Source organism: Triticum urartu, chromosome 5A (assembly GCF_056163025.1).
Source record: "Triticum urartu cultivar PI428250 chromosome 5A, HENAU_Tu73, whole genome shotgun sequence".
Classification (NCBI taxonomy): domain Eukaryota; kingdom Viridiplantae; phylum Streptophyta; class Magnoliopsida; order Poales; family Poaceae; genus Triticum; species Triticum urartu.
In genome coordinates this window covers 10,827,257-10,845,189 of record NC_141877.1, presented here as the reverse complement: position 1 = coordinate 10,845,189, position 17,933 = coordinate 10,827,257, and the positions used below count along the sequence as shown (strand labels likewise).

At 40.2% G+C, this 17,933-nt stretch overlaps 2 protein-coding genes across 2 annotated transcripts; both read right to left on the bottom strand.

The window, feature by feature from the left end:
- Window positions 1-563: 563 nt before the first annotated feature.
- On the bottom strand, window positions 564-6,147 carry LOC125506609 (uncharacterized). Its single transcript, XM_087525309.1, has 12 exons — window positions 5,952-6,147; window positions 5,784-5,855; window positions 5,238-5,411; window positions 4,981-5,109; window positions 3,592-3,731; window positions 2,914-2,997; window positions 2,668-2,781; window positions 2,219-2,371; window positions 1,572-1,673; window positions 1,118-1,288; window positions 949-1,028; window positions 564-837 (listed from the first exon to the last, which is right to left on the bottom strand). Exons 1-12 carry the CDS (start codon window positions 5,998-6,000, stop codon window positions 810-812), a joined length of 1,296 nt encoding a protein of 431 aa, XP_087381435.1. The 5' UTR covers window positions 6,001-6,147; the 3' UTR covers window positions 564-809.
- A 3,126-nt stretch (window positions 6,148-9,273) lies between these two features.
- On the bottom strand, window positions 9,274-12,618 carry LOC125506608 (uncharacterized). The gene is made up of 11 exons (XM_048671401.2): window positions 12,462-12,618; window positions 12,203-12,364; window positions 11,907-12,050; window positions 11,668-11,822; window positions 11,072-11,341; window positions 10,842-10,972; window positions 10,075-10,192; window positions 9,871-9,963; window positions 9,712-9,789; window positions 9,540-9,627; window positions 9,274-9,308 (listed from the first exon to the last, which is right to left on the bottom strand). The coding sequence occupies exons 1-11, from the start codon at window positions 12,616-12,618 to the stop codon at window positions 9,274-9,276; spliced, it is 1,431 nt and encodes a 476-aa protein (XP_048527358.2).
- Window positions 12,619-17,933: the final 5,315 nt, after the last annotated feature.

Genomic DNA, 17,933 nt, shown 5'->3' with positions numbered 1-17,933 from the left:
CTAGTGACGATGAGGAGGCCCGTTTCTCTAAATAAAAAGTAGTCTTTGGACGAATATATCAGGTTTGTGCAATGAAAGCAACAAGATGAGTATCACAACATAATTTTTATTTTCATTACTCTCTCCTTATAAAGATTTGAGAGAATCTTCCTATTTTCCTCCCGCTATACAAATTCGCCCAACACCCGTCCCTCCAATCTTCACGCCAGCCTGGATTAGAGTTCAAGTCCAACAATGGCTACCTTCATTTGTGCCAAAAGCTTGTCGAATCTCGAGAGCGAACCTTCGTACCCAAGCCTACCAAGGTGGCTCATGGGCGTGCCCAGCATGCCCGCGGCCATATCCCTAGGGAACGTCCCAAACGGCAGAAGCCAAGGTTCCAAAATCTATGAACGGATCAATGGCAATGGTTCGAGCAATCACCTCTTGTGCATGATTTTCCAGCCTCAGTGGTGATACATCAGGACCACTTACACAAGATTTGGGGGATGGCAGCATTTAGGGATGCCCCTTTAGTCGGTACTGAAATCTCTAAAAAGACCTATATTTAGAAACGGAGGGAGTACATTGCTACACTTTTCATAGGATAGGTAGTCAGTTCATCATCCACTGTCACACTTCCATACTAACAGGATGCGAGTTTCAGAGAACTCAAAATAGGTAGCCAGTAAGATGTTCTGCTCTAAGCTGCTGCTACAATCCACAGATCACGTACAGAAAGGCGCCATAATTTGAAGTTCAGGGTTTTAATCCGAGAACACACACCCACAAAAAAAGGAGCTTCTCTCCGCAGATGCATGCGGGGTTGATCATACCAGTTCCACCTCAATAGTCTCCCTGCAAGAATCAGTGGATATAAACATGTAATATACCTGTTAAGAATCCGAAACAGCTGACAATGTTATCAATCAGTCAAGGAAAAACAAGATTAAAGATGAAATCTCTTACAAGAGTAATTTCGCAATCTCTTGACTTCCCGGGTCCAACTCCAAAGCACGCAAGAGTGAGTGATAAGCATCATCATAATCCTACGGAACACAAGCGCACGGTGGAATCAAATGACACGGCACATGTGAAAGGAGCAATGAAATTGTCAGTTTGAACCATCCCACTGCACCTCCATTAAAATTTGAGCTGCTCCTTGCCGATAGTACGCCTTTGCCCACATTGGCTGCAGCTTTTTGCATTCAGTTGCATCATCATAAGACCTTTCTCCATCACCCATTCGAAGCCAGCAGAGGCTCCTGTTTGATAACAACTTTGCGTCAAAGTTATCCATCTTCAGTGCCTGCAACAGACAAAACAGAGGAAAATTGTTGTTGCTGCCACATTCCAGAAGCACTGATCAGTTTAGACATTCCAGACTAGACACTAGTGTGTGCGACAGGATGCACACACTAGTGACTAGTCTTTCAACAAGTACATGTGATAGCATTACAAGGTAACTGGTCATTTTTTACACATGGTTAAGGCCAATCAATTTTCATAATAAATCAACTAAATTGTAATGGAGGAGCATGTTTCATGGCTGTGCCTCCAGTCTAGAAACAAAAAATACTTCAGCAGCGTACCTGTGTGTAGAACACTGATGCATTTAGGTAATCCTGCTTCTTAAATGCTTCAGCTGCTTGTTGCTTTAGGTCAGAGATCCTCTTCTCCACAAAATTATCATCCTGGGCAACTCGCAATAACATGAGTCAGATATATATACATAACTTAAGAGGTCAGATGCGTGTGAGGGAAAAATCAGTACTCTAGCAAGATGTTAAGGTGAAGTGAATGAATACAAGAAACAAATGTTCTAATCAATGCAAGATCTGAAAATCCAGTTTTCACTTGCTACTCAGACTTTAGAAGGAGATCACTATTTAAAAAATGAATTTGTCTCCTCGTTATTTTTAACAGAATCAGATTAAATGAACTATAATTCAAACAAAATGTTATTTAATAAAGCGTCATTCAAATAAAACGACTTTGCGAATTACCATTTGAGCAAAATAAGTAAAATAAAAAAGAGTTTTCAGAACAGAGCTTTAACAGCTATGCATATGCAAGAAAATACATGTGCATTTGACTAGCAGGATGAGGAAACTAAGCTTGGGCAATTCTTGATCTATGAAGTTTAGTTAAACATCGACTTGATGCCAAAACTTCTCAGAGAATTAACATGGAATCAAAATCGCCTTGGGTGTGCAAGAAAATTGCTACACTGACATACCTCAAGTTGCTTGATTTCCATCTGCACATGACTAATGATTCCATCAACGCTCCAATGGGCCACAGTTGAAATGGGAGAGGTGAAAGGAAAGAGAATCTCGACATCTTCCCGTGTACCATACTCAACAGCCAACTCTATTGGCAATCTACCAAACTGTTGAGGAAAAAGGTAAATAAGCAATGTTCCAGGCACGATTAATGCAAACCATATTATTCACCTGACCAAAATAACAAAGACACGACACCAAGGGGAAAAGGCGAAACAGCAACAAGTTATGCAAAAAAAAAAGGTAACTTAGCACAGCCTTCTATTGTTATTTTGCAGATAGCATGATGCAGCTGTACTTACATCATAACTCGTATGGTTGTTGCACATCAGTATAAGACGTATACTGAAACTATATAGCTAAGCAAGACACGAGAATATGTGAAAAAAAGAAGCATTCTCACCCTGTCAACAACATTTGGGTTTGCACCAGCTTCCAACAAGCACTTAATAGCTTCAGTTAAGCCCTTCTCTGCAGCCTTTGCCAAATGATTAATACCGCTCACATTAGCTCCACCCTATCAGATCAAATATAGAAGGCAAGCCATCATACCGTTGTCTAGTTGCTAATACAAAGATAACTAGATCAGAGATAAGTTTATAGATATCCTACATTCCTACTGAAGTATAATAAACAAAGGATGCCATACCTGAATCAATAGCTTCACACAGGACACAGAAGATTTGTGTAATGCCACGTCTATAATTCCAAACAGACCAGCAACCTTGTTGGGCTGGAAAATTTAAACAAAGTACTTCATTTTCATGACAAAATATGACACAGTTTCAAGAGAAAAATGAATTTGGAAGGGAAAATGGGCTGAGCTGATACTTCTTTTCTAAGAGTATAGCTTATATAGTTATATATCCCTTTGTTCCCAGTGATTTTTCAGAGTTGTTGTGTAGTTCACCAGTCCCACCATGCCTGATGTGGCTCAAACAGTAACAGCTACGAGCAATTTCTGCTTAGTTGGTTTCTGAAGGTTGCCAAAATTTGCCACTCTTCTGAAGGTTGCCAAAATTTGCCACACTTTTGCCTAAGCATGTCTATGGTTGGATGATGAAAATGATTGCCATACTTTGCCAAGCCTAAGGAACCCTACCCAATTTTTGTGAGTCAGTGACACGTGGTACCCATGTTGCAGCAAAGAATCTTGCCACAAGTGCGGTTGCCAAACAAATTGTCTAACTTTTGGCGTGGCATGGTTAGTTACCGGCCAAAAAGACCCTCAAATACAGGTGTGTGCAATTGGAGAATGTAGCAAAGACCCGGCAAAGAGAGAACTGGACTAAAAAGACAACATATCAACAAAACATTTGAATAGTACATCTGCACCGTGCTGCAAAAGGATCTTGAGAGTACTAGGATGTCCTTTAAGAGCAGCAAGAAGGAGTGGTGTCCCAAGATCTGATATTGCATCAACATCAGCTCCTTTAGAAAGGAGAAACTTTACTATTTCAGATTGCCCTGGAGAAAAAGAAGGCAAACAAAGATTATAACAGTGTTAATAGTACACGAGAAAACATTTTTGGGCAAGGAAGTTTAAAATAGCTAGGAGGGAAAAGCATTATTGCTGGTCCACATTTCCCTGAATAAACTTATGGCAAACAAAGAATTACCATGATCAGAGTACCATAAGATGTAGTCATACTAAGTAAACAGTCATTTAAGGGGAAATTACTTCTAACAGCCATAACAAGATAGTGTATCAAATAGCTATCCCAGGAGATTTGCATAAAAAGACAGTTAATCTACTAAGTAAACAGACATTTTTTGGGAAATCCGTTTCAATGGCTAGAACAAAATAGCATATGAAATAGATATCGTGCAAGAAGATCCACGGAATAAAAGAGTATATACAGTGCCTTAAAAAATTGGTACCAACCTGACGGCACAGGGACTATTATCACATTTGTGAGACAGAAACCCGAATTAATGTAACAACTATGTTTAGAAGTTTCTTAAGACTGAAGAATATGCAGATGCTCATGAACATGAGAAGCAACTAAGGTTGGTGTTGTTCTGATTTATGGCAACAAAAATCTGTTTCTTTTTTACAGCAACAAATAAAATTGTTTATCGTAGGTTAGCTTAGCTCTTGGTAAAATAAATCCACTTGCATCGCTACTGCATTCCTCTCCACATTCAATGGAAGGCTCTCTAACATAATATCTGCTACTACATTGTAGTGTTCTACGACTGTTTCTTGGCAAGAAAGTTTCAATAGCTAGAGGAGGAAAGCAACTTTGATGATTCACTTTTCACTGAATATAAATATACAGAAAACAAAGAATTACTATGATCAGTTACCATAAGTTGGTAGTCATACTGAATACATACTCATTTAGGGGGAAACAGACTACTTTTAACAGCTTGAACTAGATGGTATATTAAATAGTTACTTATCAAGCAAGACTTACATAAGAAGATAGTTATATTTAAATACCAAGTAAACAGACATTTTGGGGTAACTAGTTTCAATGGCTAGAACAAAATAAAATACAACATATAAGAAGATCAGCGGACAAATTCGTAAATGTAATGTCTACAATGTTTTTTCATTCATAACTGAGCAGGATTTCGAATTAATGTGACATGCTTAAACTTTCTTCCCCGCAAAAGAAAAAACTATGCTCAACACATCATTAGACTGATTGATATGCAGACGTGGAAGAAGAGATATTTATCACAGCAGCAATTTCATATTTGTTTGTACCACGAGATGTAGCTGAATGAAGAAGAGTGCCATCTCCGCGTTGCAGATGCAGATCAGCACCATGGTCAAGAAGGTACTTGATGGCAGGGAGGTGGCCATGTTTGACAGCATGCTCCACGGGCGTAAAATCTAGCAGCAAGATCCACATGGCCAGGTCAAAGTCGATGGTCAAGTCATCATAATCATAAGTTAAAGCCACGCAAATTGTCCAAGTGGAGAGGACAATGCATTTTCATTAGGATCAGGAAGCAGATTACCAACAAGGGTGTCAGGCTTGTGGATGTCCATCTTGACCTCCTCGACGAGGTACCGGTAGACTGGCGGCCTGCCGAGTCCACCGGCGGCGTGGAGGGCATTCATGCCCATGTAGGTAGTGTTGGTCACTGTCGCTGGGATCCCATGCCCCTCCACGTCCAGCTCCTTTGCAATCTCTTCAGTTTATACAAAAAAGGGGGACACTTTTAGTTACCAATTGGGACAAGAACGTGGTATGTGAATACTGCAATCAGAATCGGAAAAAAATCGCAACTGATTCTTAGGAAGGGGGCCAAGAATTTGGTCTGAAAACCCCCATTTGCGACCAGAAAAAACCCCAAGCCCCAGCACTCCAGCCTAAATCACAAGCAAAATTGAGACCCCTGGAGCCGTATCTCGCCCACAATCTGCGGTAAATCGGAAGCGGAGCACACAAGGCAGCCAAACCCTAAGCCTCCGGCCAGATCTAGCGAGCGAAATGACCCGGGACGCCGGGGAGAGAGAGGGAGGGAGGGAGGTGCGGGGATTTGGTGAAATGCGGCGCTTACTCTTGATCTCGAGGACGTCGCCGTGGTGGGCGGCTTCGATGAACCTGGCCTCCGGCGGCCACCGGTCGCGCTCTGCACAGCAAGCGAAATCGAACGATGAGACGGCCGGCGGAGGGAGGGTCGACGGTCGATTGGGTTAGGTTAGGTTGGGGTGTCAGTCGCCTTTACCGAGGAAGAGCTCGTACAGGCGAGGCAGCGGCCACTCCCGGCTCCCCATACTCCCCTCACTCTCTTCCTTCGCCGCCGCCGGCGGCGGCGGCGGCGGCGGCGGCGGTGGCGGAGGAAGGCAAAGGACGAGGGAATCTTCTGGAGTTTGGGGGAATCTTCTGGAGAAGGGCGGGAAAAGGGAGGGGTTGGGGTTGGGTGCCGTCGTCCCTTCCCTTCCCTTGCTTTGCTTTTCAATTCAAGTTTTGAATTCTGAATTTAAACTTGATTTACTGATTTCCTCTTCGACGGCGATTATGTATGCCCCCTTTTGGGAAGAAATGCATCCACTATCCTACCAAGTTGAGTCCAATTTTCAGAAGACGAATCCCATTAATAAAATAACTAAAGAGATCTCTACGCAAAAACAAAGTAACTAAAGTGATGCCTCGATAAATGCTGGCGTGAAGTCATGGCATGAGCCTGAGACAGGATCAAGGTGCATGAATATTCCGGTGGTGGAAGCACAGCGGTGCCGCTCAGCCGACTAGAGTTTGAACCGTTGTCAGTCGAATTCCGTGTCTCACATTCTCTCTTATATAATTGTCGCGGGGTTCCTCCCTGCTAGTCCCATGTAAATCCATCCCCGCCAAATATGAATAGGTTTTGGATTCCATCTAAGAGAAGGAAGAAGTAGCCTAAGTTGGAGAAAAGTTGACATTCATCAAACATAACCTACCAAACCATCTTTTATTCTAATGAGAGGTGATCACCCAGGCGACTAGGATTTACAGGTCCACATCGCGCGGCTCCCGGTGAAGGCATTGGTGTTGGCGTTCTTGTTCCAGGGCGGCGACCTTGTGTCGTCGCGGCTGGTTCTCCAATCTCTACTGCAAAATTCCATGTTGGTTTTGCACCATGTCCCAGGAGTAGACTATTTCACTGCTTCCTCATCTTCGGCCGATGAAGCATGTGTTGTGGGATTTGTTGCTGGATCGTGAAGTTGTGATCGGGCCTAGTCCGGGTTTGATGTGGTGAGAGCGATTGGTGATCTTCGGTCGCATTATGGATCTTCGGAGGCAATCAAACTCCGATGTGATATTCCTGTCTAAATCATACCTTGGGAAGACCAAGGCGGGAAATGATGCACAAACATAAGTTTGATGAGATGCTAATCCATGAGAGTGATGGAAGAAGTGGAGGTTTGTTACTGTTGTGGAGGAAGAAGGATTGCAAAATAGTGGTGAAGACACTATAACAAAATTTATTGATGCGATTGTGAACAATGGGACTGAATGGCTGCTCACGAGGTTCCAGTGGCAGAGCCAGAAAATAAATATAGAAGGGGCCAAAACATGTTATATAATGTTAGAGGGGGCCAAATCACCTAAACCTAGCTAATTTTGTTTGACAAATGGAAGATTAGGAGTACATATAGATGCATTTGTGAGAGCATAGGGGGGGGGGGGGGGGGGCTTGGCCCCTGCCAGCACCCCCTGCCTCCGCCACTGTGAGGTTTTTCGCGGAGCCCAAGTGGGAGGATAAAAATAAATCTTGGGATTACATTTGTGATTTGCAGGCTAGGATGGACATGGCATGACTGATCTTTGTGGAATTTAATGAGATCTTGTGCTCGAAAGAGGAGGCTGGCGCTCCTAGGGCACAACAAAGCAGATCGAAGCAAGGTGGCCACATAAATTTCTTTATAGTAATTCTTTTGTTCTCTTTTTTTCTTTCAAGAACATTAGATCTGTATGTGACGTTAATTTTGAGAAAACATTCTTCCAATTTGTATAAAGTGGTAATATCATACTCCCTCCGACCCAAATTAATTGTCGCAACTAAAGTTGCGACAATTAATTTGGATCGGAGGGAGTAATAATTATTTACATCTTTGTACATGAACCTGAATGCCAATGCTAGAAGTTGTCCAGACAAATGGCAAAAATTGTTGCTTGTCTTCAAAGATTCTATCATTGCACAGTGCACAAAATAAAACCTTGCAAATTGTAAAACATCTATAGTTATATGTGTTTCTTTGAGGATTTGCTCATCTTATGGTTTCATGCTTTTCTAGATTTGGATTGGCTCATAAACGCACGTGTCGCCTTTTGAAACCAGTGACTGTAGACATGTACAAAGAAGAGACCGGTGATCTAGAGCAAGCCTCCAACTCTTCCTCCGACAATGTGCCGAGAAGCAAGAAAAAAGTGCCATCTTCATAAGAGATTTGAAGACCTAAAGGGCGTTATGGCTTGGGTTTGCGATACCAGCCAACTAAATGAGTCGAGAGCTAGCTAGTATTGGGACTATGAATGTTGGTCAGGTGCCTGTTGGCTTCCAGAACGAGTGGACCAGATGATGATTGCTGACGCTGGGCCTACAACACCCCGGCATTAGCCTCTCAGTTCTGAATGCCTATGCAAACTTCCTCCGCGTCAACGACGATGACATCTATAGTGTCGGTGCCCCTCTCAATGACAACATGACATCTTCGGACTATGAATTCGTGAACCGGATGACTAGATGATGGTACATCTGATCCAAGACCACTAACACATGATTTGGTGGGGGTGATATCATTTGTAAAACTCATAGTGGCAGAAGAATAACATGCCTTAAAGAGGTTGGGGTTATAGCTTATAGTTTGACATTTGATACATGAGAGGAGGTATAGCAGGAAATGCAATATAAAGCTTAGATGGTGGGTGATGGGGTCGAAGAAGAAATATTTTGTAAGGATAAATGCAATTACTATATGTGTTAGCTTGTGATTTGAGCATAATATTCTAAAGAAGGGCCACTTTAAAGTAATAATATAGGCCTTACCAAATGCGGGTGTCCCAAAATTATCGGCAAGCGAATTCGCCGCCAAGAATTGGCCTGGGCACAAAATTAGGAGTGGCAACAAACATATTGGCAAGATCAGAATTTTTGGGTAACATCCAAGCAAAGGCATAGTCCATCAGTCAATGCTCATAATTTGGTAGGGCGGCTGTGGGCTACCATCAAAACAGCCCCTATATATTTGTTCACATACATATACATTTTTATGTAAATACATTAATCTTGTGCCAAACATTTAACTCTAACATGATTATGAAGTTCAATTCATCGTCCATATCGTACAAGTTGCGAGTCTCACAAAACTCAAATGAAGTAGCTAGATTCTACTATAGCCATGTTCCTTCCACGTTCCATGAATTACATTTAAATAGGAACCATGATTCTAAAATTTTGACTGAGGATACACAAATAATTTGAAAATTATGCCTTTAATTGGCATTGTGTTAATTCCATCTGCTTCATGAAAGAATCAGTTAATCGAATGTATGTGTTGATTCACTCATTTCCAAAGGCCATCAGTGATAGGGTAAGTGCCTACACAAATAAGAACATCAAGGTTCAAACAAATACGCGCAGGTATATTGGTGATTATCACATTTATATTCAATGAAGCAAGGGGCAGGAAGAATTCAAGAAATTTAAAAAATTATAATAAAGGCTCAGGGAAATTGGGGGAATAGACAAATTGAATCGACACAAGAGAGAAATGTGATGACTTAAATTCATCATAACCAAAATCTACTACTACATTAGGAAGATGATTACCTTCTATGATATTCTCTCCACAATCCGATACAATTACGGTCAAGTTTCTAACTCTTCGGCAAAGTTTCGTGGCACAAAATATTTGAATCTGTAAAGTCAACAATATTATTTCAAATTTCTATGGTCGACATAAATTTAAGCATTCCATAGTTAAAGCATAATAGTAACTTACTCGAACACCTATTTCAGCATTTAAGACTTTTGCTTGATCAAATTGGTCCCCGCCTATATCCAGCAACATCTTTTCCAACTAACAAGGTACAAAAGTCGAGAGCATAAAGTGTCACATAAAAAAAACTATTTTCTCCATTTTACCTAAAAAATACCTTACCTCGGTTGTACTAGAAATATACTCTCCACTGAAACGTTCAATAATATCACCCTTGCGGATTCCAAGTTTCTCAACATTCGATTCTTTTGACACCTAATGTTTAATTGACCATCATTAAACCATAATATGCACGAGGAACATTTTTTTATGAAAACTAATAGCAAGTGTGACAATATATAGATAGTGTTAAACAACACAATATACCTGTTCAACAATAATACCGGATGCAATGTTATGCTTACGCCTTATCCTCTCAATACAAATAGGATCTAGAAGCTTGATGGAAGTAAAGGTCATTCCAAGGTGGGCACGAGGGACGCACCTATAAAAAATATAATCACTAAGATTGTAATTGTCTTACAAGCTTATGTTAGAAGTAAAACAACATATTCATTAGAAACATATTCATTAGAAAAGATACCAAAATGAGTATCACACAAAACTTAGGCAAGACCACTATAGAATTAATACCATAATAAGACATTAGTTCACGCCCTTCTCAAAGAGGATTAAGCTTGAAAAATAAGTCACCAGGTTAAATAGAAAAACTAAATCTTTACACCAAATTGAGTTCCTATACCCTCATAGGAATAGTTGGGAAGGCACGCATAATTTGATAAGGTGATCAACACACATTTTCTCTGTAATGTTAGACCCATTTTATATATAGCACCTAGGCCTAAACATAATGATTTTTATAAACCATATTTTAGCAATTCTTTCATAATTTGATAAGGTGGTCAACACACATTTTCTCTATAATGTTAGACCCATTTTATGTATAGCACCTAGACCTAAACATAATGATTTTTATAAACCATATTTTAGCAATTCTTTCAAACGTAGTAATTGTTAAGCAATCTTAATCCAGACATAATAACTTTGTAGTTGTTCAATCGTAATCTAGAGTATAAGAGAATGCATTATCTTAATTAACAACACAAAAAAGGAATTGGGAATAAGGGTCGTACTTCAACTTTCTCCATGAATTCAAGCACTTATGCAATATAGAAGAGGGTAAAAAGGTCTCATTGATTTGATTGTTAACAATTCCTACAACCTTCCCTTCTAAGTCAATGACGGGGCCTCCATCGTCACGGAACTACAACATGGTAACAATAACAAACATTATAATTTGTACTAGGAAAATAGCAACATTGAAATAGAAAACATAAATTTAGAATTAAATCATAGTACGTACTCTATGTTCATCATTGGAAAAATACATGTAGTGACATCTCTCATGACGGATTGGAATCCTATATTCCACCCTACCATGGGTTATCCTTAGATCAAGATTTTCATCTCTTCCAAGTCGGAAAACGTCTTGACCAGAGTTTACATTGTCGTTAAAAGTGGATAGCTGAACCGGTTTGTCCACTACAACCTCATAAAGAGCAAATTCATAATGCTCCTGTAGGTAGAGGAGACTGGCTTCTGCAGTTGTGTCGTCCAACAAGCGAACAATGACCTGGAAATACAACCGCAAAAATTATGACACGATGATAGAATTTTCATAATATTTGATGAAACCATTTTCGAGAGATGAACTATTAAAAAAACGCCACACCGAATCAAGTCTATTATTGGAAGTATGGAGTGTGCATACATACTAGCTAGCTAGTTCATTTTTCTTCTACGAAAATTGGGGAGACCACAATTAATGGTAACCGTTGTGGATTGAGGCATTGCAAATGATTAAATTTTGAGATGAAAGGAAAAAGGGCAACAACAAAAAAAACTAGTGAATGAAGATGACATATACTTAGAATAGTGAGTTAGTGTTAGGAAGCTCACCTCAGCCTCGCGATGATATTCACCCGTCCACTCATTCTTCCACTCATCGTATTCCTTTGCGCGAATGAGATGCGCAGACGTCAAAACCACGGCGGTATTCTTCTTGTCGTCCCATTGAATCCACAAACCAGAACACCTATTCAGCGGCTCATCGTCTGCAATTAAAGCAAAACCGAAAGTCACAACACTCGGTCGATGTCCTAGAAAAATATTACCAATATTTATGTTTAGTTATGTACCAAGATAGGACGAGAGGGTGACGACAGAGTTGGCGTCAAAAAGCACGGCATCCTTTGCAGGCTCACGGATATGAAGAAGGCTTCGGTCGTTGGACAGGCACGAACAGGGAGAGTAGCGATCCAAGGTGAAGACAAACCGACAAGCTACATACACATACACAAAAGAAATTAGCTATGTTAGTGTCTTGGTAACGACGATGAGGAGGAAAATTTCGAACCAACTGGGGAAAAAAATTCAGCTAGATTAGTGTCTTGGTAACGACGATGATAATGACGAGAAAAAGAGGGATCAATACATTTGCCTGCTCGGTATTCGGCTTCGGCGTGCTTGTAGGCGGCACGTATGTCCGGCCTATGAGCTAGCTCGTCGGGGATGTAGGGTTTGTGGAGCAGAGGGCTGGGTGGATAAGAGGATTCCTCCGCCGAGGACTCGACCACATCATCGTCGTACGCACGATCTGCATGCATACATACAGAAAATATAAGCACCAATACTGCTAGTAGTAGTACTACTCATGTCGTGATTAGGAGGGGAATCGGGCGGAGGTTGGGCACCTAATTTTGGTTGGGGTTGGGCTTTTTCACTCTCAAAGGCCGCGAACATCACTGCCAGTGCCAGGCTTCTCTTGGTCTTCTTCTTCTTCCTCCTCGCTTCCGTCTCCGTCTCCGTCCCCGGATTCCCCCTCCTGCGCCGCCTCCCGGCCTTCGGCATCTTCCAACGGTTTGGGGTTGAGGCGGCTGCGTCTGCGTGCGTGTCTTGATTTTCAATCTCTCCTCTTCTTTTATAGACTGCCGCGACGAGAAGCTGTACCAATGGATGCGGGACTTGTTTCCGTCACTGACTCGACCTGGGCTGCCCGTGGACCCTGGCCCAGCAAACCCTATTTCACGACAATGACCGCAATGGGTCGGCCCAGCTAGAGTGTTCCAAGCCCCCGACAGGGTAGTTCGAAATATACATGTTACAAAAAACACTTCACACAAGTTTTAGAAAAAAATGTTACAGTGCATCTGAAAAGTGTTTAATGTGTGTAGAAAAAAAATACCTGTATACAAATAATTCATTTTTTAAACCTTTACAAAAAAATGTTTCACATGCAAAACAAAAAATGTACGATGTGCACAACAAAAGTTAGACATCAAAACCACTATTTGAAAAAGAAATGTTAATCATGTATATGAATTTTTTAAACCTGTATAAATGTTTTTAGATGTATACCCAAAATATACAATGTGTACCAAGACAAGATATTAAAACATTGAACTTGTGTAGAAAATGTTATCATGTAGTTAGAAAATTTAAACATGTACACAAAAAATTAAACTTGTGTAGAACAATGTTTTAAATGTGTAAGAAAAAAATGAATGATGTGTACTGTAAAAAGGAGAAGTCAAAACATATATTTGAAAAATATTAATCATGAATATGAAAAATGTTAAACATGTATAAAAATGTTTAGGTGTATACCAAATATGTACAATTTGTACAAAAACAGAATATATAAAAAACATATATTTGAAAAAAGCATTTAATTGTGTATTAAAAATTTGTTCTTGACGTATACGAAAAATGTACAATTTGTGAATGTGCTAAAGAAAAATAAAATAAAAAGATAAAAAAGTAAAACCAATGAGAAAAAGAAAACAAGAAAACCAGAGAACAGCCAATATAAAAAAATGAAAAAGAAAGAAAAGAAAAGTAAACAAGAAAACCAAGAAAAAAACAAAGAAACAAACCTGGAAAGAAACCAAGAAAACCAATGGAAAAAGAAAACGAACAAAGAAAACCAAAGCAAATCGAACTACAGCAACAGGGGGAGTATAGCTAACGCGACGACCCATGTGCGAGCCTTTCAAGCGAGCTAGATGGATATCTCGCTGTAACCGAGACATAGCATTCGCGGTCCTGTACGGTGGCGTGATGGATATCTCGCTATAAGCAAAATATAGCATTCGTGGTCTTGTAGGGCGACCTGGTTGGCTGCTCGGTCATTTTTTTTTTGAGAAACAAAAATGCATTGATCATCGGATTTCTTTTAGACAGTCTTGTGAAGCTTTTATTAAGTCGTCATAATGTTTGCATGGATGAAATTAAGGGATCCAAGCTGACCTAATCAAACATGACAGACATCCCTTAAGATAACGGTAATGTAAAAAATCTGCCGTCAGACTTTTAACTTTTCAGCATGGCAAATCTAATGCTTCTGATGGCAAGTTTAGTTGGCACGAGGGTGGCAAACTTAGTTTACAAGAACGACAATTTCCTAACAAAAACAATATGGACTAATAAGACGAATTTGCCATGCATATCAACTAAACTTGTCATCCTCGATAGACATAAATCATCATAAAAATGTTTGATTTTCCATAGTTAAAAAATCAATCTAGTTGGCCAAACCAAACGGATAGATCGGAGAGAAATACAAAGATATAACAATCATGCATAATAAAGTTCAGAAAAGACTCAATTACTTTCAGTGAATAATCTGATCATAAATCCACAATTCATTGGATCCCAACAAGCATACCGCAAAAAAAGATTACATCGAATTGATCTCCCAAGATAACATTGTATTGAAGATCAAAGATAGAGAAGAAGTCATCTAGATACTAGCTATGGACCCGTAGGTCTATGATGAACTACTCACACATCATCAGGAGGGCAATAAGGTTGATGTAGAAGCCCTCTGTGATCTATTCCCCCTCCGACAGAGTACCAAAAAAGGCCTCCAGATGTGATTGCGGAAGAACTGGGACTTGTCGTGGCGGAAAAAATGTTTCGGATGGCTCTCTGTTGGCAAAACTTAGTCCCTCAACTCTTCAAACTGGATAAGTTTAGTCCCTCGTCTCAGCCCACAAAGTCCTCACCCTATTCACCTTAACATACATCCAATCCGGGTGAAGGGCCGCATTGCCAACACGAGACCTCCAGATCTAGATGAGGGAGCCGCCACCACTGAAGCCACAACAATGCCAGGATCACTCGCCACCCCTCCCCTTGCTACCCCCATAGCCAAGAGATGGCGCCACCGCCACTGACGCATTGCTCGCCGTAGAGCCAGGCGCACAGCCTCACCATCCAGGACCACCGCCCCGGCATCCAACTAAAGGAATATTTAAATAAACTTTTTTTGAGCAACGAATATTTAAACAGATGTGAGTAACTTAAAGGAAGGATTGTGTGGGCTCAGTAGAATATTTAAACATGTGGGCTCATTAAAAAAAGCAAGATTGTGGGCTCTATTATGGTGTGGGGCCTACTAATTAATAGGTTGATTGTGGGCTGAATGTGTAAATGGTTCAGGATTTTGGGTGGTTTGAATTACAGGACCAAATGCCTGTAATGATTATGTGAATATGATGATGCCCTTATGGGTGATTTGGAAGGCTAGGAGGGATGTGGTAAAACATTTCTAGTCATCCTTTGCGACTAGCAGTTTCATCTCAAAGATTTATGGAACTGGAGGCGGACACCATAAGGACTGTGAGTCAACCAATGGTCCAGCCGCCACGACAGCGACTAGGCTGGATTCCTCCTCCTAGGGGCAATGCGAAGGGCAGTGTTGACGGGGCCATTTCTGAGATGCACCGGAGGAGTGCTGTTGCAGCAATTTTTCGGTCAGATGATGGTAAGTTCTTAGGGGCTTCGGTGCTGGTCATGGCTGGGATCCTAGACCCTGGAACCGCTGAAGCAATTGCCAGTAGAGAAGCTCTTTGTCTGGCACAAGATGTACGTCCGAATTCTATGACTATTGCATCCGACTGTGCTGGAGTTGTCCAAAGCATTGAAGAAGGAACACTGAGAATGCTATGATTATAAGGAAGAGAATGTAATGGGGATGCCCATACCATTGTTATAAATTCGTTAAATCTAGAGGTTGGACTTCATGTCTAGCTTTTGGAGCCCCCAAGTTAAGTTAAACTTTCTTTCATTGATTAATAAAGTACGGTGGTGTTTCGCTAAAAAAAGGTAATCAAAGGGACGTAGTTTGCGATGGATAAAATATCCACATCCTATTTATTTTTAATGCATGCATTTCTTTAAGAGCATTGACTTATGGTTATGCTTGCCCATTTGAAATGTCAATTAATACTAGGATCATTACAAGTCTGCAAAAGTATGACTAGGTGGGGGAAGGGAGACTCGTGAAGCGGTGTGAGTATGATGATCAAATTTGTCGCTGTGATTTAATCATGTTTGTCATGAATAGGTGGACAGAGTGACCACCATTGATGATTGTGACAAAAAGGAGAATTAGCAACAACAATGGGTATCTAGGAATGTACAAGAATTTGTTTCTCCGGGTTTCAATGCACGGCGACATGTTGTATGGGCGCTAACAACAAAATTCTTTGAAAATATATAGGACCTCTAGAGCTTGCTACTGGCCTTTTTGTTTTCTAGAATTATTTGTCTAAATGCCAAGATTTCCATATTATTGTTTTCTATTTTGTTAATATTGTGTGACAACGGCACGGATTGATGACAACTAGCGCTCGCTCGACCAACTAACACATGCCAGCACCAGCTCTGCTACCATCATGAAATATATTTCAAGCTGGGATAAAAAATAACCATTTCTATTTTTACTTAAATATAATGATGAATTATAGATGTATGTAAACACATTTTAAGTCCATCTGTAATCAGTATATAACTTGCTTTTCTGTGGGTCCACGGATCTGGGTAAGCAGTACTTCGCATGAACCATCATTGTGTTTTGCCCATATAATTCTGACTAAATTTAAATACACATCAATTATGTGTCTCCTGTTGCAACGCACGGGCATTTGTGCTAGTATACGCAATGGAAAGTAATGTAAATATATCAATCTAGTTCCAAGCATTTCACTCTAGCATAATTAACCAGTTGAATTGATCATCCACAGTACATGCATGATATAAGTCCCACAAAAATTCAAAATAAATAGCCAATAGTATGGTCCATGAACTACATTTAAAGAGGCACAGTAATTTGAAGTTCTTGTCTGAGGACACACACACACACACACAAATCTATAGAACATCGGTTAATTCTGTTGGCTCCATGCATTAATCAGTTGTTAGAATGAATTTGTCAGTAGACTCATCTTCGAAGGCTAGTAGTGATTGGGTAAGTGCCTACAAGAATAAAAACATCAAGCTTCAGTTAGATACATTTACATTTTTGCTCCTGTAGAAATATGGCAACATAAACAAAAACAAGAATGACTATTTGTGTGCAGAAAATGCATTAGAGGGAATGGGGGAAAAGTACAACCTAAAATGGTAGTAAGAGGTATGAGTTTTACATATCTTCAATCATTTAGTATTCCTATATGCTCGGAAAACACGTATGGAGATTGATGACAAACCAAAATGTTTGTGTGATACAAATTTAATGAGTGCTAAAAACAAAGGAGCAGTTCGCATGTTTGGCAATCAATCTTGAAGGGCGCTACAACGATGAAAATTGGATTAACTAAACGTATAGGTGAGACGCCAGCCCTAAAAATTATATCTAACAAATAAAGTACGGGACAAGTCAAAAAAAACTACAAGTAGTAGGCGTGGCTGCCGGCCGAGCACGGAAGTGGAGGCCTAACGCCACGCCAGCAGAATTTAGATGAGCAAGCCGACCTGGCAATGGCTTACATGGTGTTGCATAGTACGATAGCAAGGCATGGTATTTTGCTCTTTTTTTTGAGAAAAATGTATTTAGCTAGTACTATATTATGATATGTTTTCTATAATTACATTTTTCCTCTATATAAGCGTAATTTAAGATTCCACATCGGGCCCAAAATTTCCTCTACAACCTTCGAATTTGAGTTAAAGCATACTGGATTTTACACAAGAGGGAAATGTGATAACTTAGGATTTACAGCAAAAATCAACCACTATGTTAAAAGAAGAGATGTTTACCTTCTATGATGTCCTCTCCACAATCCGATATAATTACAATCAAGTTTCTAGTTCTTCGGCAAAGTTTCGTGGCACGAAATATTTGAATCTGTAAAGTCAACAATATAATTTCAAAGTGACAT

Coding starts and splice junctions, on each gene's coding strand:
- LOC125506609 (XM_087525309.1), bottom strand. CDS start 6,000: ATGGGGAGCCGGGAGTGGCCGCTGCCTCGCCTGTACGAGCTCTTCCTC. Junction 5,412..5,783: donor CGACGTCCTCGAGATCAAGA/GTAAGCGCCGCA, acceptor TATAAACTGAAG/AGATTGCAAAGGAGCTGGAC. Junction 2,782..2,913: donor GTGTGAAGCTATTGATTCAG/GTATGGCATCCT, acceptor TTGATCTGATAG/GGTGGAGCTAATGTGAGCGG.
- LOC125506608 (XM_048671401.2), bottom strand. CDS start 12,618: ATGCCGAAGGCCGGGAGGCGGCGCAGGAGGGGGAATCCGGGGACGGAG. Junction 11,823..11,906: donor CACCCTCTCGTCCTATCTTG/GTACATAACTAA, acceptor CTTTAATTGCAG/ACGATGAGCCGCTGAATAGG. Junction 10,193..10,841: donor AATTCATGGAGAAAGTTGAA/GTACGACCCTTA, acceptor TATTTTTTATAG/GTGCGTCCCTCGTGCCCACC.